The 22,627-nt window shown below is 39.7% G+C and overlaps 2 protein-coding genes across 3 annotated transcripts in view; one reads left to right on the forward strand and one right to left on the reverse strand.

Annotated features, from left to right (window-relative positions):
• The first annotated feature begins 77 nt into the window (after positions 1 to 77).
• LOC139130951 (transmembrane protein 272-like) lies at positions 78 to 12,207 on the forward strand. 2 transcript variants are annotated; one of them, XM_070696805.1, is made up of 6 exons: positions 78 to 920; positions 5,000 to 5,081; positions 5,863 to 5,976; positions 7,125 to 7,184; positions 9,070 to 9,318; positions 10,515 to 12,207. In XM_070696805.1, exons 1-6 carry the CDS (start codon positions 852 to 854, stop codon positions 10,691 to 10,693), a joined length of 753 nt encoding a protein of 250 aa, XP_070552906.1. In that variant the 5' UTR covers positions 78 to 851; the 3' UTR covers positions 10,694 to 12,207. The 2 variants fall into 2 exon arrangements, with proteins under 2 accessions (XP_070552906.1, XP_070552908.1); XM_070696807.1 differs by lacking the exon at positions 78 to 920 and adding an exon at positions 1,561 to 4,868.
• Positions 12,208 to 12,862: 655 nt separating this feature from the next.
• The window catches only part of LOC139130953 (uncharacterized), a 29,543-nt gene continuing 19,778 nt past the window's right edge, over positions 12,863 to 22,627 (reverse strand). The window contains exon 6 of the mRNA XM_070696809.1: positions 12,863 to 18,822. Within this exon, the coding sequence (XP_070552910.1) occupies positions 18,554 to 18,822 (269 nt within the window). The 3' untranslated portion in view covers positions 12,863 to 18,553. The remainder of the gene's footprint in view (positions 18,823 to 22,627) is intronic.

Consider the following 22,627-nt stretch of genomic DNA (forward strand, 5'->3'; position numbering starts at 1 on the left):
TCTGAGTGTACAATAGGAAATGCCGGAGGGCATGTCAGAGAGAGAGAGAGAGAGAGAGAGAGAGAGAGAGAGAGAGAGAGAGAGAGAGAGAGAGATGAACAATGGTGCTTTGTAAAGGCGACAACTAGTGGTTATACATCGTTCACGAGTTCAGTTTTTCATTGTAACAGCTGTCGATTTCTTCGAGCTGGTACACTGTGTATCGTCATATTGGCGCATACCAAAGCCACCATCCAGTAATTCACCGTACATCTTCATGGGATATCAGTTTCGCCCGCGTGCATAAATTATGTTTCGACTCGCGTTACTTTCTAACTTCCAGCTGTCCCGGGATAGCATACAATGTAGGCGGTGAATCTCCCTCGTTGCATCCTGCAGATACCGCGACGTTCACTGTCCTACTCATCTTGCGGTCATCAACTGTCTTGCCGCGGTGATTTATGGGAAAGCATTCCTCCTTTCGTATCGCGCTACAAACTGAACGTCGATGCGACTTTTAAAAAACGTGTACAGACTTATGCAATTTGCAACACTTCAACTTTCTTATACCAGCTTCCAGACTGAATGTTTCTTCCATGACACTCTATTGAACTTTGGTTCGTGCTTGGCGGTGTTTATCCCTTTTCAACGCATGTTCACTTCTGTTAACAATGGTAGGCAACAATAGCGTAGTTGGCCCATTGTGATATGGGTTGAAATGTATCTCGTGCGTTGTTATTTTATTCTGCGTTCACCGAATGGTATTTCTTGGTCGGACGGCGCTTTCCTTTCTATTGTTTGTTTCGTCAATAAGAGACTTTACATCGGATTGAAGAACGTGACGGTTCCGCGGACACGTGATCCTGGCCGACATGTCAGTACAGGGGACGATTCATTCGCTCGGCAAAATGGCGGCCATACAAGCAGCTACAGCACATAGGGTAAGTTCGAACTCAACTACGGAAAACCCGCGTCTGATTGTTTTTTTCTCTTATTCGAGATAGGAAAGCAATGTTGCTATTTTGTTTGTGATACGACCACAGGTTACCCTGACCCAAATGCGAGATTTGCAGCTAGCGATATTTTTTGTCGCTCCATAGCCAGATTTGTCATGGCAAAAATGTCGACTGGTCCTTAACAACAAAACAACATACCAATACTGATTCAAAATTACGGTTAGGTCATCGTCGAGTTATTTCATTGGAAGTTTTCACCTCTGCGGTATAAACCTTCCTGGTAGTAACCACAAGATCAGGTTCATTTCACTGCGATCCTTTGTTTTTATGCCTATTGTTGTGTTGGAGGTCAAGACCTTTGTCACTTGACTGACAAGGACAATGCAGCACTGCAAGTGGTTCACAAACAGCTTCTCCTTGCTCGTGACATCAGAGCCCTATCAGTGCATTCTAAGAATGCGTGTTGTGTCCGTTAGGGAGCGTTCAGTTTTTACGGCCTGGGGGGGGGGGGCCGGCAAAATCTTGTCGCCGGTGTTCAAAAAAATATAGACCCCCTGCATTTTTTGTGAAAAAATGATGACCCCCCCCTTTGTCAGACGAAAAAAATTGATGACCCCCCCCTCTGAAAAATAACCAAAACCCATATGTCAAATTTACCTGCATGGTTTGGATTTGAACTCCGGTACGCGGCGCACTTTAGTCGATGCCAGTGCACAAACTTCTCAGCCACATCCATTGAAACGTCTGTTAATTAGGACGACTGTAAGGCAATTTTTAACTTCATTCCATAGACAACTCATGTCCATGGACATTGTATAAAGTAAACTTTATCAGAGTGGTTCGCCAAAGGCAGCCCTCCGGTTAAGAGGGTCATGGGCCATTACGTAAAGTCAACTTTATTCTAGTGGGCCACCAAAGGTGGCACGCCGGTAAAGAGGGTCGATCATGGCTATTGCATAAAGTAGACTTTACTGGACAGGGCCGCTGAAGGCGCGCGGCCATTACCATTATTCAGTGCGTGATCCCAGGGGTCCCTCAAAAATGTTTCTAATACAAGCCGCGGCTTCAATTGGGAATTTTACGGTAAGATTGCCGTGGGGTATTACATAAAGTCAACATGTAGTGGGCCGCCGAAGGCGGCCCGCCGGTAAAGAGGGTCAATCATGGCCATTGCATGAAGTAAACCTCATTGGAGTGGGCCGCCAAAGGAGTCTGCCCTTAAGAGGGTCATGGGTAATACATAATGTATATTTATTGTAGTGGGCCGCCGAAGGCGGCCCGCCGGTAAAGAGGGTCAATCATGGCCATTGCATGAAGTAAACCTCATTGGAGTGGGCCACCAAAGGCGTCTGCCCGTTAAGAGGGTCATGGGTAATACATAATGTATATTTATTGTAGTGGGCCGCCGAAGGCGGCCCGCCGGTAAAGAGGGTCGATCATGGCCATGGCATAAAGTGAACTTTATTGTTGGTATTATGTTTTTGAAAATGTGGTGACCCCCCCTTTCCTACCAGTGAAAAAGCGATGACCCCCCCCCTTTGCGGATTCCAAAATTATGATGACCCCCCCCCCTGGATTTTGCCGGGTCCCCCCGGCCGTAAAAACTGAACGGTACCTTAGATCGTCGTCTATGGTATCTTCTAACACGATCTCAGGAGGCCCATATATCTGAAACTAACTCGACGTCGAGAGTTTGCAATTCCTTGAAACGGTGGGCATGTCAGGATTCAAGCACAACGCTATGACAAGACAAATACTAAATAACTCACACTTTTGCGCTTATCTTTCTGTTCCTGTAAGTAAAATACCAAAGGTCCTCAAGCTGTCGTAAGATAATGGTAATTAGCATGCAGTCATATTTCATGGTGATCTAATCGATAACAAATGATGGGAAATGTTACTGTCATATGGATACGTCGCCGATCTCAGCTACAACGCCTCTTACTGAGCTGGTATCGCTGTTTCACATTTTTTTGTTGTTGTTTTGGGTTTTTTTATTTTCTTGTACGATTTTAGTGAATGCTACGTGTCATTATCATTTTGCTTGTAAAGTAGAGTATGTGGGTGCGATGTACGTTTCACGATCAACGATTATAGAGAGAGAGTAAAGCGTATACTTACATTTCACGTTTCCGATCCTGAAATTTACATTTACCCAGGTTCCAAGTAATGTAAATATTGTCTTTCCCGTCTAAGCTTACGGAAACATCGCCAATTTAAACCGCTTTCGAGCTTGCGTATACTCTTCAATGTGTTGACCGATGTTCAAAGTATTTAACTGCCTACTTTGTCTTCATGTCTGAGTACACATGCAAGCATGTTCTACTGTCACTGGAAGAAGATGTTGTATTTAATGTATAAACACAGTCTCTATAGTTTCTACGACTTCAACTCAATGTAGTATCCTTTTAATTTGTTTTCGAGATACATGGCAATTCTTTCAGTGGCACCAATATCAGACTTGAGTATTGTATGTATGCCATGTGCTCTTCCGTGAAGATGTAAAAACAAAGGAATAATGTAAACGCTGTGGCATATATGATGTGGGTGTGTAAAAGCACACAATTGTACAATGGTAGTGTGCTAACGGCTGCACACAAAGCATGCTGTTTGTCTAAGATAAACCCTCCAGGCGCCTATTTTATTGTTCTCGACCGACAGAGCGTGCAATAACGTGGGGCTGAACATGACCACAGTCCGTGGGTGGAGGGACTGTGACATGACAGCGAATTTTGCCCAGAACAACCTTTCTGCATAGATTCATTCAATTTTCATTAATTTGGTCACTCAAGATTAAAATATTGATTGGATTCACTTTTAATACGACAAGCAGTACATTTATGCTAATTTATGCTAATCACCCCTACGTCGTAGCTATTTTTCTCTCTCGTTTTTAACATTCCAAAAATACATATTTACTCCACTCTGGCCTTGTCAAATTTTGAGAAATTTTCAGGTAATGTATCTCAAAACAAACCGACATTTTTGTTAGGCAATGAAATTCGTAAGTTTTGAACTTTCATTTCAATTTTGCTTCATAACTTTAATTACTTTTTTGAATGTCAGTCTTTCAACCCCTGCCATCTAAGAATGATAATGGACACATCCTATACACATACTCAAGTTTCATATAAGACATTACATTTTATGAAGGAGTATCAAGTTTTTGACTAAATCATTTTTCATCATAAGTACCAAAATTGAGGTTATCTATCCCCAATATTTACGCCTTCATCCTACGAGCAAAGTATTGCTACCATACTAAACTTTAGATTCTCTGCGTTTTGAAAAAATAAAGTATGGGTGGGTTTTCATGTCATCTTTGATAAGAATTATTGCTTTAAAAATGTCCATGTTAGACTGGCCCAAGTCGCTTGGCTTTTCCCTGCAGAAGTTACTGTCTGACCAACTTGGTCATCGCGTTCACCCAACGATCTACGCAACAACCTACCTCTAATGCGACAGTCTCCTGAAGTTTGGGGTTTTTTTTCAATTTATTCTTTTTTGAAATCTATATGCAAACAGACTTGGCGCAAGTCTAGATGCAGTAGCGTGAAAATGCATTTCAAGCGCTTCAGTCTTCACATACCGCTGTTGATTTGAGAAAATTCTTCATGCCAACCAAGGGACGATCGTAAATTAGTGCTGGATGTTTATTCTCAAATCTGCCAAATTAGCTTTTTAGAAAAAAACCACTGTGATGAGTCATTGGCATTTACAAGCAAAAGATGTTTTGTAACTTGGTTGGAAGTTTTCCAAGTTTCTGACGTCATAAAAGCGAGCAGGCAAATGTTTGTCAATACATCAAAAGATCTAGACTTCGCTACAACTATTGATCGCGAGGAATAAGCACGAACTAAGTGTCGATCCACACCGCTGACATTGTGTGACCATTCGTGGACCCGATCTTAACTTCTCACTGGTTGATAAAAGGTATAACCCTGTTTTATCTTTTCTTACTTTCCCAATAAATGAAGTCACGAACCGATCGCGCGATGTCTATTCTCCAAATTCAATTAGTGTCTCTGAATTTTTGAAATTATTTCTTGTTTGCATCTTTCCAGATCTTTGATGAGATCAATGAAGACGAAATGGGAGTTGACTTGGAAACAGACGACGAACTTCCAGATTATGAGTACATCAGAGGTAAATGCAGACAATCCTATAAATATGTTACGTACGTTTATGACATCGAGTGTATAACAAGGAAGGGGAATTGGTTACCAGACTATAGTGACTGTTCCAGATGGTGATGTACAAACCACACTCCTTGTTTGGATAGCGAGAGTAATTAAGGCGGTATGCGCCTCGAAAGTGAAAGACTTGACGTTTGCTCAAACCCTTCATAATTAAACTTTCAACCATTATTTAACCAAATCAAGAATAAAAACTAGGGGTCGCTGTGAAATAAAAATTCTCCAGATTACAAATGTTTGAAATTCAAAATGGCTGCCATCCATGTGTTCACCATACGGGGGCAAATAACAGTTTCGATTTTCTAAAACCAAGGACAGTGACAATTTTGTCATAGTGACTACAGGAGCTTTAAAATGATCTCCCACAAGCGGTAGACCAGATAACAGTCGCAAAAATTGAGAGTCCAAATATCTGTCCCCAGGCACATTCTTACCTTAACTAATTTATATGAGTATATTGATAGACTGCAAATCTCCGGTGATACAAACTGACACTCAGTGTGGGAGAATAGCCATCATATTGTCATGTTATATACGCTTGCTGCTATTATTGTAACCTGTTGAATGGTAAATGTAAGTTATGAATGTGATAGCGATCTAGAATCGTGTTCAGAGTGTATTTTTAACTCATTTGATAAAGCTTGTGCACAATGGTATACTGACTGGGCTTAGGCTCATTTCACTGTAGGTGCCAATATTTAAACACGAAATCTCTTTCCCTCAAATCACAGCCAACCCACCGTCGTACGAGAGCTCTCTAATCGCCAGGATTAAAGCAGCTAAGCACCAGGCCAAAAGCACCAAAGAATTCCTCGACAGTCTCTGTGGAATACTGTGTGCATCAGGTAAGTGTAGTATAATGCGTCATAGCGAATCAACTGAGCTGATTCAATGTTGTGTGGGTCTATAGTCGCTAGCATTGTGTACTGCAGAATATTGTATCGACCGTACTATAACCGACGATATATCGTGTACAAAGATTTGGTGACAGAAGCTATTCGTCCATAGCATTTTTCTGAATTAATATTTTGAAAAACAAATAGTAAAATTATGCATAGATCGGTTACTAAAGAATACAACGGTACCCAATGTAATTGATTCCTAATGACGTCACATTTATGACATTAATGTGCGAAAAAGTATTCATCTGGGTATTTTAAACTTCTCTCCAAGATTAACGAACTGGAATACCTCGTCATCATTACTGTTATGATGAAAACATTAAGATACACATACAGAGGGTTCTGACAAAAACCAGGCAGGACGATAAAGTTGCAAAACAGACTAAAATTGCCCTTATTTCTATCGGCAGCCACTATTGGTGCCATACTATAATCCACAGTTGCTATAATGTAGGCGCTCTCCAGTCGATACTCGCCCCGTGCGTGTAGACTCCGATGAAGACAAGCTTGATGTAAAATAACTCTGTTTTTGCAAGTCCATCATGATCTCATGATCGATGACGCCAAACATAAATTTTATTGAACTCAGTTATTTTACAACGTAAGGGGAGATATCAACGTACGCAATAGCATATATTTGATACTCTTTACGATACATAGCTCCGGGACATTCCTCCACGCTGAGATGACATCGGTAACTCACTTCTCCTGGTCCAGTTACAGTCAACAACCGCTGTCGAAGAAAAAAAGATGCTACCGTTATAGTGATCAGAAGGGTACCTCTTTGTACCCATTGTATTCCTTGGATCCCCAAAAATGTTTCTGTTTCATTTGTGTTCATTGTCATCATACATTCGACTTACTTGAAATCCAGATTGCAAGATCATGATTTACAATATTCACGATAAGTGCGCGCGTGAAATATAATATGGCGTTACGACAAATATGGAAATTGACACCACTTATGACTTCACACGTCTGCGTAAAATCATCAACTGATATACGCAACGCTCCCGGCTGACCGAATTAATAGAGTGAGTAAGATACTTTAATTACACTTTTTTTAAAAATCAGTTTTATATTTATTTCAGCTGTAACTTTTATAGGAGTCTCCATCGTCGTGGGTCTACCTTTCGTCTTGATTACTGTCGGTAAGTTTTGGGCGACCCCATAGGCCTACATATATGCCTAAGTGCATGATTAGCGTGTGTGTGTGGTCTTAATGGGTGTCGGGATCAATTCAGTATTCTCGTATAAGGTGTACATTTCTCACTAGACACGATTAATACCGAGACAACTATCTACTTCACGTGAAGAAAACTATTAAAATTCGAAGGACGTGTTATTTTTCAATCGCATAGAAGAACGCGATATCGCATGATGTTTTCCCGCCAGCCGCGGCTGATGACCTCGGACTGGAGCCTAAGTTGTTCACACACTTTGGTTCTATTTCCATCGTGATAATGATTACAAAAGAGGATTGTATCTGACAGGTGGATAATGGTAAACTTACTGTGTGTACGTTTATCCCGCGCACTGGGAAGTGTATAGACATGACTGTGCAATTGCTAGACAAATTTCCAAGTAGACGGAAGTATGTAATTTACAGAACGGCTTGCGCATCACTTTGCATCATCTGCAGCGCATCCATCTCAACAATGATCGCCAAGAATCGCAAAGGACCGAGAATCCCTTGGTATTGGATCACGTTCGCGTCCACATCTCATCAGCTATTTGGAATCTCTTGCTGGCGCATCGCATCGTATCATAAAGTTGATCACATCACATTTTGCATATAAATGGAAGACATCAATCCAAAAGAAAACCCCTAAAAGCCCTTTGAACCCTTACTTGAACAGAAAGCAAACAGCTTGCTATCAAACACAATACTTTGATACATGATATTTTCGTCATGTTTAAATTACCCTGCATGTATGTCAGTAAACGTGCACCGACGCTACAAATAAAAAGCATTACGCCCTTTCATATAAATTGAACGATTATAGATTTTATATAGGAGCTTTATGTTTCATTGTATATTAGCCGATATGTTTCACTGCCATGAAATGGACGGCCGTCATCAAGCACATTAATTAAGAATAGACGCTGGTCGGGTTCGGGATATGTAAACGTAGTTCATTTGTCGTGACTGTATGTTTTAAGTTTTGTTGGTGTTTTCAAGCTTTGAAAATGTAAGTTTACGTATGATTAATGTGCTGTGATTAGAAGCAAAGTTTTCAGTTACCGTGGCAACGGCGTACGGACAAGCAACACGAACAGAAGAGACACGTTTCGTTCCGATGTTTCATGTCTCAGTTACGCCCGTGTTCAGTACTCATGCCAGCCCTCATTTCGAATTACACTTGTTGGATATTACCATTATTATCAGAAGTATAAGACTGAAGGCTTTTGAAATGTTTCTATTCTTTAGAAATGTACATTCAACAGCACTTCCTCGACCTTATCCGACGTCAATTCTGTCGGAACCGACTTTCTGCATGGTCTGACCTAATCCGTGCTTGTTTTTATCGCTTATATGGACTGTGGTTTATTGGCTTTTGCCCTTCAAACATGCACTTTTCTTGTGTCTCAAGTGTTTCTGTTCACAAATGAGGCGATACGATGCGAAAGAAAGACAACATATTCGACGAGATGTGGATGCGATACGGACACTATTTATCTCTAAGTTCTGCGTAATATATACATTCCAATATAAAACGGTATTCTTCTTAACCTAATTTGTCAAAAAATTGTTCTGTTACAAGCCCCCTACAATTTTTTTCGCGATCTCTAACAACATCTAGATTACCTTCTCCTTAACAACGTATTCTAGCCTATGGCTGATACATTGTACCTTTCTGGTAAACAAAAATCGTACCCCATTCCGACACAAAAGGTGCAACGCACTGCATCTGAACTCTACCCTATGGTAGTTTGTACATATGCGACCTCCTTCAGCTTCGTATACTCAACCAGACATCATGAGCACCCTAGCAGTCAAGTTGCAAACAATTTTGTCTTGATTTTATGTGCCAGGGTCATTATACGTCAACAGGTGCCCGGCCGAGCCCTACATTCCCATATACCTTGTGGTTTTCGGAGCCGTCTTGCTGGTGACGATAGTTCTGGTGATCGTCTACTCCGTGTTGTCGAAGAGAGAGAGGGCCAAAGGTGATATTGTTGCACACAAGGGCGCCCCCACCAATGAGGGCAACTGTCCCATCAACTGCCTGATGTGCGTGATTATGCTAATGGTGTCGTTTTTAGTCACATGGCAATTTGCAGGTGAGAGAGTTTTAGAAATACCTATAACGCACCGTATGATTTCCCTGTACGACGAAGTTGAATGAAATGTACGGGACATGATTCATTTTGACGTACTGTCGTCATGTCGGGCCAAATGTAGCGTTTTAAAAAGAAACAACGACAAGCAAAGACAAACAAATACAAGAGAGACAAATTGCAATTCGGTGTTCAAGATCGATTGAACACAAAATAATATGAGTTGTGTAATTATTTAAATGTTATAGGAAGATTCACGTGTCTAAATATATGTGCCGAGGCCATTAAAGAAAAAAACAAGTGTCCGGGAACCCGACTTTCTCTGTTTAAAACCAGCCCAGCCTCAAAACTTTTATTCTCATTTTCAAAAAGTCATGCACGATATTGGATTTTGTTTTTATTTTATGATGGGTCACACAAAAATAAAAAAACAAGTTTCATACTGACCGACCATATTTTTCTGGGGACATGTTAACTGAACAAACAGCCTGTTTTTATCCTGAGGAGACTTCAATGCACATTTCTGAGTTTGGTAGATTATAGTTGTTTTTTCCGTAAACAGGTTGATCGTTAATATTCTTTTGTCTAAATCTGCTCACCTAAATGATAAACACGTTTGGAACTAATTTGGGAGAATAGTCTTTTCTAGTAATGTTAGTTTAATCAGCGAATTTTAACCTCATCTACTTTTTCATTTTTTTATACAATTCACTTGTTTTTATGCGTAATTTGTAATATTTCAACTTTCTGCTATAGGGCGTTTTAAACTTTTGATAAATCCGAACAATTAAAAGATCTCATCTCCCAATTTTAGTTCCAATCGTGTTAATAATTTTATTGCTTTTCGACTTGATGATAACCAGAAATGAAAAATTTAATGCATGTAATATGCATTTAACTCACGTCGTCTGCCTCTTGCGATTGTCTACAAAACTGCCCACATAACGAGTTTAGTGAATACATATGGTGCAGTATTTCGCTATTTTCAAGTCACCAAGTCTTAGACCATGACAAAATTGTGGAGACTTGACGGGTAATGATGTGTAGTATTCACTGGTAACTTGCTCTTTGTAAGTATCAGGGTCAAAATGACGCGTTGCAAGTGACCATAAATTGAGGTGTCACCGTGACAGTGTTATGATTACACTGTTCAATGTCCATGTACCTCACGCATACGTACTGTTTTTTTATTGCCACAGCTTACGTGTGGGTTTTCAGGATTCACGAGCCGAACTTCACCGAACCGGATTCACCAGACTTCTGCTTTCAGCCGATTTACTACCTGGCCTTCTGGATGAATATAGCGTCATTCGTGATCTACGCCACCAGTCTGTGTGTCGGCTGCACTATCTGTTGCTGTGTTTCGATATCCAGGTGACGTCACTCGGAATCCGTGACGCCTTACATCAATCATGAATCGTATAGGTGTATGGAAGACAAAACGATGCAAGGACAATGGTAGTGAGCGAATGTGTAATGTTTTCAAGTTGATGATATAGGTCCATATTGCAGTGTACTTTTTTCTGTTCCTCGACATCACGTGACTATTGTTCATAGGCCTTGGGCCAACGATAGGTTCTGCTATATCAGTAGAAGGAAGATTACAAAATCATCAATGGATGAGAGGATGAGAAAAGCATGTGGACTTCATTGAAGCTGACACTGAGAGAGAGGCGCTTGGTATGACCATAGACAGTGATAGCGACTGCCTATGGTACGGCAGGTGTACTAGCAGCGGCGACTCACAAGTGCAACCGAATGGACAGACGGACCGGTTGTAAGTCCGAAAGCAAGGCACTGTCTGAAAGCCATACATACTCGACTGTTATTTCGCTTTATTCGAACAGGTAGACAAAACATTTGCTGCAGAAGTATAACCAAATTCCATTTCAAGTTATTCTCTTTGTGAATGGATAAAACCTCTCGATGACGTTTCACCAAGTTGCAATGAACTCTGACCAAACACTCGTTGTGGCACAATGGATGGTTGATTGAAAATTGCATCGCAGACAAAAAGTTAAAAACTAATGAAGAACTCAAAATTATTAACAGAGTTTACCTCTTAGCATTGGTTGCTCGAGACAGAATAAAGCCAACCTACGCTTCGGTACACTTTACGTACCACATTTTTGCATGATTGAATTGGAAGTCGTTTGGTTTTCGATGTTTTCTGTATCCCGAAATACCCTCTCAGAATCAGCCATGCACTAAACATTGCATGTCGTTATTTGGAAGAAGTCAAATAGAGCTCTGCTGTACCATGAACTGGGATTTGTGATTTGTAAGAGCGCTAGCTGATGAGCGAATGTTTCCAGGAAACCACAGATATCGTGACATCATCGTCCTCCTGTTTATCCTGTATGACATGTAGGTTGAGGGCGTGCTCTGTTTACTACTCTTTTAGGATCTTTCTGGGCTCAGACAAATGAAGCAGCCTATTTCTACATCATTTTAACTGGGTTGAATGTTATACAGTGTCTCTTTTGAGAGCATTTCATCTCAAAAATATCTGAAAGTAAAGTTTAAAATAATTACTACAATACGGAATATTAATGGACATTGCAGAGGTGACATCATACTAAAGAGAACTTGTGCAAGATGTTGTCATCGAAAATTGAGCACAATTTCGAAAACTAAATCAGTATCGTATCATATAACCTTCAAAGAAGTTTGAAGAGAATCAAGCGAAAATCGAAAAAACGATGTCCGTATGCAGCGGACTCTCCTTGTTACAAGAATTCGAAATGTGTTCGTAGATTACGATGGACGTTTTCAGCTACAAATGGTGGCTTGTTTGAAATATCTAATCTCTTGTTTTTGTAAATTTTCGCGTATTTTTTTGATGTGACTGAGTTTTGTCCTGTTTTTAAAAATAAAGTTTTTTTGACCGTATGTCGAAATTCGTGTCGAAATGCCAAGGCTCCATAGCGTACAGATAGACTGGTTGTCCGGCATGCCCAATGTTATCAGGGTCAATAGCATACGACCGAATTTTAATCCGCACTGAACTCATTTTTGTTGCGACAATGGCATTGAATATTGCTCAAAGAACTTTCTGTTCACCATGCTATTACTGGGTATTGCATCACACCTCAGAGAAACAGAAAGGGAAATTTGTCTCCGCAGAACAAAAATTGGAATAAACACACAGCATAATTTTTCAAGTAGCTCCATCCATGCCTTCACCACGACCCGGCTTCTGTCGACTTTTCTGTGCTATGTTTATCAGAAAAGCGAGACAAAAAATTAAAATTTTCCACTCTCAAGTCAACATCGGAGGGTTTACTCACCATTAGTGTCAACATGTCCCTCACAGTGCGAGCAAAGATGAACATTAGTTTCTTGTGCAGGTTTAGATGGATACTGCAAACAAATTCCGCTCGATTCGGAAAATATAAAGTATGCAATATATATATATATATATATATATATATATATATATATATATATATATATATATATATATATATATATAATTACACACACACACACACACACACACTCACAACAACCGAATATTGGAAATACATGACGACTGACCCCAATGTTGATTTTGTTACTTTTATTGACCTCTCAATGTAAATGTTGAATACAATATATTTCACTCTGTGAACTTTAATATACAATTACCAAGTGTCTATACAAGTCATAAAGAGTGCAAGTTTTACGCCAAAAAAACGATAGAAGAAGACCACAAGATATGAAAAAAAAACAAGAAAACAAAAGATGAAAGGACAATATAAAACAACACACTCTACATTTTTATGAAAAAAAATCAGAAAAAAAATGTTTTGCATGTGCCTGAAGTTTAGTTTTATTAGAGTCAAACTTGAATTTAAGTAGATACGAGCGAATATTAGAAACCTTCGAAGACTGTGAATTGGTATATTCGTGACAGTAATTTGAAATGTGAGTTGTATTTTATAGTTCGTTAACTGTAGAGAGCAAACGTTGTAGGTCAACACTGTGAACTTCTTGGCAATTTAATTTTGTTTTCATCGCGCGTCTTGTATTAGGATCTTCTCAAATCGTGTTTCAAAAGTAGCCACTTAAGTTCCCATATAATGCTTATCACTATGACTTCAGATGTGAATGAAAAGCTGGATTCTGAGGGTCTTTCAAAAGGCTGGAGCGGGACAAAAGACTGCCGTTCTCAAACTGACTTAAATGCCATAATTAGAGACAGCGGGCTGCATTCTTTGAACCAATAATCTAAAACGACGACCATCTCAATAAGTGTGTCTCCACGGTTGAATACACTTTTGAAACGATTATCTATACGACGGCCATCACAGTATGTCTGTCTCCGTGTTTAAACACGTTTTGGCTTCGTTCCAATCTGAACCTCGAGAGTGACGTAAAACATGACGAAATTAGTACGTCCACGCAAGCTGAAGTAAAATATTTTAGCTTTTTCAAATTGTGTCTCAAGCGTGGTAATTAAGAACGAGAATGAAGAAGTACGACGTACTGTCTCACTTCGTTTGTGAAAGAATATATTAATTCAGTAACTGTCGGATAAGCATCTTTCAAAAGTTAATCTCATCAAATGATAACTATTGAGCGATATATTTCTGCATTTGCTTCGATAGTGTCCCATGCAAGTGGGAGGTTCTGTAGTAATTCAGGGCCAATCTAATCCTTCATCATGCGATAACAACTAGCATATACCCTCTATAGTCTTGTCGTGCGAAATGTGCTAGTTTACATCTGACACCTGCCTGGGATGTTGTTGTCCGCGGGGATTGCCATACATTATAGAGTTCAGATCACCTCTGATTCATACATGTATCAAAAAACTCCAGAAAAAAATTTAATCAGAGAATCTATAGGGGGCGCTACTAATGGCAACGTTTATCGCAATCTATGAATTATCATCCAAAACTACATTTATTATACAGAAGATAAAAATGATGAAGACATATTTATGCACCGTCAACTTTCATAGTGGTTTTCTATACATTACGAGCACAGTCCATCCCGTATAAAACACATTTGACGAGCATATAGGTGTGACACGGCTCAATGAAGATGCCGACGTCGTGTGCGATCAATGCAATTTACATCGCGTCACAACACAGTGCGTTCCTCTGTTCTTTCAAGCGGATATACAGCAGTGAGCAGCATCAGTCTGTTTGCTGATTGTGAAATTCATTGCGTGTCGCCTTGAGATCCACACAAGTGTTTTCATATTCGACGAGTTGTCTGTCTCTCTTCACTTTATTCCTATAGGCCTAACAGGTAGAATAGCGTGTGCACAACATGGAAGACAGTCGTTGGTGCTTTTCAGTTCAAAAGCAGATGGAAGAATTATAATGCTGCGATGAGTTCTAAATCCTGTGATTCGTTGTGTCTAGGGTTGATCTTATATGTACCGCTAGATATGAGAATAATAATTGTTACTTGAAAGATAAAACAGTCGCTTGATAACGTCGATTCATGAGCAGCGCGGCTCACATTCCCCTTCGACATGGCCATTCTGATTGTCCTTGGGAACTTCAATCGATGTCGGCTCCACGCACTGAGTGTTTCAAGCCAATTTCGAAGGAGCTAGATGCCCTTTCCGTTGCTTCCTTGAAAGACGTCGCTGAGATGCAGCCGATTGGTCTGAGAGCGTCAAACTGAAACCACGTGATGAAAGTTCTTACTATTTAAAGTTTTGTCACTGTGGAGTACACAAACTCCACTCGCCAAAAGAAATACAAATGTACAGTTCTCTGTTGTCGACACATAAAAATTGGATACATGAACAAAGACTTTGTATAGCGATTTGTGTGCGCTGTAATGTTCATGCAGTTCCTACAAAGGAATTTGCAGTTAAAATTTGGTCCCAGTCCCAATGCTCTTTTCAAACGATTTTTGCGTTCATTAAAGTTATATTTGTTGACAAAAAGGAAGAAAACACATTGGCAAATGGTTTAAACATTTACAGTTGTTCTTACTTGCAAGAAGTTACCATATTTCACACAGACATAGAATGTAACTAACTTTGATTACTATCACGGCCATATCATGACAAATACATAGTATGTGCAAATGTTCTTTCGTTAAAGACCCATACTGCAAGTTCAGCCAACGTTTTCGTTGTTTTTAGTCCATGTGTCACCAAACACCCTTTCCTCGTTCACTCCACACAGCGTGTTCAAATACCTGGTATTTAGCTAGTCAACGCGCAGAAACATTGCTGTTGATGGTTGAATCCCGGTCCTGCATATGTGTGTAATACATTTCTGTTGTATACGTTCACCACCAGATGTGAACTACTTTGGCGAAAATAACAATGCACAATACTCGTACTCGTTTTTGAATCGATGAACAAAATACTTCGTATTTCAGCACGCTGCGCTAGAAGTAAAGAATCTGCTGTCGGTTTATTTCTCGTCCAAAGCATTGCAAAAACGTCAAAAGTTGTACTTACTGAGACTTTAAATCGTGAGAGTAATAACAAGATATAATTTCATCACGAGTTGTATTTGAGTGTTCGACACGCACGGGGAGTGTTGTGTCCACGATACGAACACTATAAGTAATTCAAAATTTTGTGCACGTACATATCTGTCAAATTTACACGTAACACCGAAGGTAACTCAAAGTAGAATGACAAAAAAGTACGGGGATGATAAGATTTTACTCTCAATGTACACTGATTATTTTCTGTAACATGTCACGAATGCTTACAATGCGTAGGCGTTATTACTCGGCATCTTTGACCGACAAAGATGAAAGAAATTAGACTCGCACGGTTGAGTGCGCCCTCCTCAGCACAGGTCGATGCAAATTCTAAAATTACAGGGTAGCGGGAACTTGCAATTTTTCACTTTCTGCATCTTCAACGGGTAATTTCGTCGGTAAAGTACAGTTGCGTGACGTGACATGACGTTTTTCCGAGGACCTTCCTGAAGGCTACGTGCAAATAAGTTATACCATATTGATCTGTAGCTCAACGCAATCTCAGCATATAGATGTGCCAGTGACGTCATTTGTCATTATCTTCTGACGGAAAGCCGGAGAGATATCACAAGAACTATAGCAAGTCTAATCAACTACTACACTTTGTTATCTGTCAGAGGTGTGTAAATTTTCTGTCCTGAACATTGATAACGCCCTCAGCGAGTACGAGTAGAACGAACTTCACATCGAAGAAAGGAGACGGTGATGGTGTAGTGATAGACGGTAGCTGCGGTGCCATTTCATCTTATTTGAAACGACTGATCATCAAATATACACCCGTTTGATACAAACGTACTGATGTACTTAGTAATAAATTGATATTTGCGTAGCATCCTATCTAATAATTAAACAGTGTCAACGATGATAACACTGTACAGTGTCACGGATATTGCCGGAAGTAATGTAGTTAATCGTTTTCCCTCCGTAGGAGTATTGGGGTCTCACTTCATTCTACTGTGTAAATGTTTTAGAATTATAAGCGACTTTCAATTATCTTGGAAAGAGAAAATCGATGGATATTCTTTCATCGGTCAGAAACGTAGACCTGCTAGAAATGGTTGAATCGTTCCGACCACACTCAGGCTCACCGATGGTATAAATTAAATGTTGTGATGTGAACTTGACGAACCTGAATTTGTTTGAAATCAAAATGATGCGTCTCTATAGCGCTATCCTTTCAATTTTTCATGTCGATTTCAACAGAAGCAAACTGGCAAGTGTCTGAGGAGTGTTGTTTATCAGTCGATGATGAACAGCTCAGGGAAAGTCTCGCCCACTTCTCAGACGTTCTACCGTTTGTACTTTGCTGATATTATATCAGAAGTTAAAGCGGTAGAAATATTAAGAATGAAAGAACCAGCGATGAATTGGGAAAGTGTATCTTCATTGATGAAATCTAACATCAAAAAAGTGAAACCGAAAGTCGTGTGGTCGAGTGGAAGTAGTTTTCATCAATGCCGACACGAAGCTCATCATCCGGTAATATCGAGTAATGATCTCCAATAACGACATCGATTTGTTTGATATATAATGGAAGCAGAATTAAAAGACTCATTTTGCCAGGCTGACAATAGGGAAGAGTTCCTCTGAGACAGTTCGGAAGCGAGACATTGTCAAACGGTGGAGATGGAGTGAATATCTGAAAAAAACATTTCAAATATGATGCTGACCTGAAATCCAAGGGCCAATGGCTGTAACATTTGATAATATTTCCAATGGAGTAACAAGGTGCAAAAATGTGCGATGTTATTGTTGATAAGTGAATTTTAGTGCGGCCTTTTTAGTCAGTTGTCAACAATAACACTCTAGCCATTAAACATGTACGTGTCAAGAAGCAGTCACGGTGACAAGTTGAAGACTGGGCATCGTATCGTCGTGAGTTTTTGAGTTAAGAAACTGTTATACGCAGAAAACAAAATACTGGAAAATTCATCAAAAGTTACAGCTTATTGACAAACGTTACAGCTGACGTCACAATTGGTGTTTTTTACGAAATGCCGTACAAAAACGGCTGCATCGAAAAAGTAAAAAAAATGTAAATAAATTGTCTGACGGGTTTCAAGAAGGTAGACATATACATACATTTACATACAACTATATGTACAACACAATTGCCATTGAACATCAAACTTGCATAGCTCAACAGTACGCCTGGACACTTTTCTTCCATCACAAATCTTTCCTCGGCGATATTTTCGCCCAATGAAAGAATGTGAGAACAGTTTTTCTGTTGACGAGTCAGAAAGAGTCACTGACATCGACTGATGAAATGTAATTGGTAGTTCAAAGACAGGTGAGCGTTCGGCGACTCCTTTCACTCCTCGAGAGTGAACTGTGATTGGCCGATGACGTAAGCAGGAAAAGGAATTCGATCTTCTGATTGGTTAGCTGTTCAGGATTCGATACATTTAAATTCCTTCGACCCTTATTTTTTTGCATTGCATCACGGCTCCCATTGGTCCCCAAACTGGCACTGAGAGCATGCCAGAGTTTTAAAAGAAGTCGATTTGTTTATTTGAGTGTTCGCGGTGCTTCTTATGACGTAATATCACTGTTCCAAATGCATATGAATATTCCCTTTTCTTCGTTCCAGACCGTGAAACTTTTTTCCCACTGATGCTTGATACACACAAAGAAAAGCGCCACGCTATTTTGTTCTCAGCTGGACCAGCAAAAGCTGGCTGACATGCCGTTCTCCTCTAGCGCAAGGAAAATTATTTTTCCTGAAAACAGATTCTCCAGTACTGACATCGTTGACCTTACGCCAAGTATTTTTTGTCTGACTTTATCACTCTGACGTGGTAACCCCTGACAACTCGGCGCTGACCAATCGTTCTTGCCTTGATCGCTGACGCACGCGCAGTTTCAGTCTGTGCATCTTGCGGTTCTCCCGGCACATGACGACCCCGAAACAGCTCATAAAGCAAAGCCACAACGCCCACAAGACATTAATGACGTTGTGCGTCCAGAATGCGAAGAAGTACAACGTCTTCTGGCAGTAGCGCGGCGAGTTCGGGTCCTGGTCTGGAGGAGAAGCGCTGTATATCCAGATATTGCCTGCAAGAAGACACGAAAAACATCTCTGTTACAGTCGTATGTAGAACAGATATCGACTTTCATTACATATTTATTATCTTTCGTTTAAAAATTGTTAAACAACAACAACAAATATGAACGAAAGTTTATTAAACCATGATTAAACTTCTTTCGACCTCCCCTTGCTTCGTTAGAATTTGAAGCACAGGTTTGTCACACAAAGACATAGAAACTGTACAATGTCAAGCTAACATTGATCTTTGAATTGAACGGAAACGGATTCCTTTAATTTCATTTTATTATGTGGCATTTTACATCCTTTGGATGTGTCTCATAAAATCTACATAAAACTGCGGATAAATTAATATGTCGTTATTTTTTCAGCCTTAGGTTGCAATCAAACAGCCGATCAAGACTTTTGAATTTGACAGGTGGTTCCAACGTCTTAAAGCTTCACCTCTTACAAGTTGATTTATTATTCATTGTTGACATGCAGTCAGCCCACATTTGTCAACTAAATCCACATACCAATACCTTTTTTGAATTTAGCTTAAAATGACATTAAGTAGCAAAAATAAGGACCGCAACGCAGCCCACAAAGTGATAAACGCTTCATAATGCATATTTAGACACACTTCTTTTTTATGTCCGACATGTGAGCTATCAACGTGAAGAATTTCGAATATTTTTCAAAGTTTGCAATACTCGCGAAGGCAATTGAGGAATTGGTTCTAAAGATAACTCGAAATATAGAAGTGCCGTCAATTTCTTGGTCTTGTCCATATATCGGTCGTCATATACTATGGACTATTCTATTTTCACTGGAATTTAATTTAGCTTAAAACAGATTTTCAATGTTTCACTGTGATCTTATTTCATTTCGTCTAGTCTGACAACATGCAAAGTATATAAAACTAAAATTTTCACTCAGATATTATTTAGCAGAAAAACAGGTCCAGCGAAAATAGCGAAATACATTCCCAGTGAAAATAAAGTATTCCTCAGTAGGCCACATAGCTATTTAATTATGTATGCTTTTTATTGTATTACAGCCTTGTCAATACCATTTAAATTTGTGACGTCATCCCCTGAGATTGTTACTGATAATATAGCCGATTATCCAGCATTGTGGCCCGAATTGTTTATACATCTACAATCCAACAAAATGCCTTCGCCTCGTCTAATATAACGTGCAAAGTTTGTTTTCGTCCATTATGGTCCGCGAGCGGCTACTTTATTGCTTAGCTATAAATCATTATTTCTTAGTACAGGGCTCGAAATTAACTTTTTTCCATGGTAGTCCCATTTGGCAACCATTTTCTGAAGTTGGTAGCCCAGTGACAAGGTCTGGTAGCCCATGCATGGATGAAGAGGGTTTTTTTGTAAAGGATATTTTTTATTTATGTCTTGACAATGAACGATTTATTTTGCATGATTCTATCCAATAAGTGAATTTTCTAGTCATTTGACATCAATACCTGCAAATCATAGCCTTAGGAGAACGGTATAGCATGTGCAGTGGACAACGGTGACGCCTCAAAGTTTGACGACCTATTTACACATACGCAGAGCTTATATGCAAATTTTGATGTTCGCGATGACAACGACTTTTCACTCAGCATGTGTAAACATAACACGGCTAAAAATAGATTGGCTATGAATTTCAGGATGACAACTTGGTACAGTCATGTTCCTAATACTTTCGTGGCAATTTTGACTATATTTCCCAACCATATCATGGGATGATCTCATACACTTCGGAAAGCGAAATTTGTGGATGGTCCGACAGCTTTTTCTTTGCAGTTTGAATAATTTTGTGTTTAATTGTGATTGATAAATTGTGATTAAATAACTATGAAACTAATTTTCATTGGCCATCATTTCCCAAGCCTGTTATCCAAGTACATCAGTTCAGATAATGATATTTTATTGAAAGTTTGTCGCAACAAAGTCGACATGTCCTTTCTGTGTCCAGCTGAGTTGACTGTATAAACGTCGGCCCATATCACAGCGATCAACATCATGTCGCCCACTGAGTAATTTCATGTCCCAGGCTTTTGTAGTCCATGTGGGTTACCATTTCATTCGTTTTGGTAGCCGCAGGGAAAAAGTCGGTTGTCTGAGGACGCGGGACTACAGCTAATTTAGAGCCCTGTAGTATCATAATTTATGTCTTATTTATCCATTTATTTGTCAGCCAGTCAGCCAGTCACGTTCGATGTTTTAGTTTATATATCTGCGTGTTATTGGTTTGGTTATATGTTTGTTTGTTTGTTTGTTTGTTTGTTTGTCTGTAGCTGACAAGTCACAATGTCCCTGTCTCGACATCTATACCTGACAAGTCACAAGCCCCTGCCAATATACAAGTAATATATTTGCACTCGTTGTATACATATTTATTTGGAACAGTTTCCAAATGCCGAGTACCACAATTGCAAACAACTATGCTTAACAAATAAAAACCGTGTGATTGTTTTTCAAGGTAACATCTTCAAAAGTCTAGAAATGCAACACGCCCACGAACAACTGTTCTTCTCCCTTGCCAGTTGAATGGATATCAAGTTATAGCTATACGCGTAACAAATATCCCCACGCGGCCTTACGGTCATTGAATTTCAAATATCCTTAGCGGTTCTCGGAAAATGTGCCCTCACACAATGAATACATAAAAAGAAACAGTCTCGTTACGAGAGTTCGCTTAGAGACAAGACAGAATAAAATACAAGAACACAGCTGCTTATCTGTACACAGTGACTGATGAAAATTTAACAAAATGCGATTAAACTTTGAAACATTACAGTGCATTCAGAAGATATAGACGGCAAGGATGAAATGAAGAATTAATATTTCAGAGGGCGCCCTTTCGTCATGTATTCATTACACGACATTAAACTGACTACAGGGCACATCTGCTCGGCTTGATTAAAAAAACGACATCGCCATTATCTGGTTGAACTGATCACCTTGATATGTAGCGGCAAGTCATGAGTCTAAAGAAGTGAATTAGGTGTCGCGATGAAAGCAGACGGACAAAAACACCCAAAGACGGAAGCATTTTCAAAGTCGCTGGCCTTGTAAATCACCTATGTCATACAGCTGTATGGCCTTCTGTCCAATCAGACGTGCCAAAACCAAATCGGAAAGCTCAGAGAATGAAGCGGGATAACATAATTTAACTTCGTTTGAAACTACCCTATTTCCAGGGATACGTGTTAAATTCTCAGAGGAGGGACATTCATTCTGTACGATAATGTTTGCTACACGGACATTGCCAATCTGAGTTAGAAGTTTCCCCCACAACATGTAACATTTTGTATTTCCTAAAACATTTTGCATACCATTAGGCCTATTGCATATGATACCATTTCGAAAAAAAACCCAGCGAACTGAGTATTACACGTACATGCGTTTTTCCTGATTTTTCCCTGATCAAATAATTTATCAGCATCTAGTACATCCCTCACTGTAAAACTGAACGGCACGCTAGCTTATTTCCGAATTTCATTTTTTAGTTAATCCCTCCCACCGCTGCTAAAATTCTCTTCACGGAAACAAATCGATTCTGGATTCGTAATGTTACATGAAATTAACTATCACAGTCCCAGCGGACGAAGTCCTAGGGACTAGTAGTTTTGGTCATGTCAGTCTGCAAGCTTTCCTCGAAGATGTCTGGACCGATTTCTTTCTAAGTTCGTACAAGAACATACGCCAATGTCATACCTTTGCACGTCGATTTGTTTTGGGGATAAAATCCAATATTGCTGCCGGGCGGCCAATTTGTTCACATGCCAGGACCGATTTGTTTCAAAGTTTGTACAAGGACTTT

This window comes from Ptychodera flava, chromosome 4 (genome assembly GCF_041260155.1).
Source record: "Ptychodera flava strain L36383 chromosome 4, AS_Pfla_20210202, whole genome shotgun sequence".
Classification (NCBI taxonomy): domain Eukaryota; kingdom Metazoa; phylum Hemichordata; class Enteropneusta; family Ptychoderidae; genus Ptychodera; species Ptychodera flava.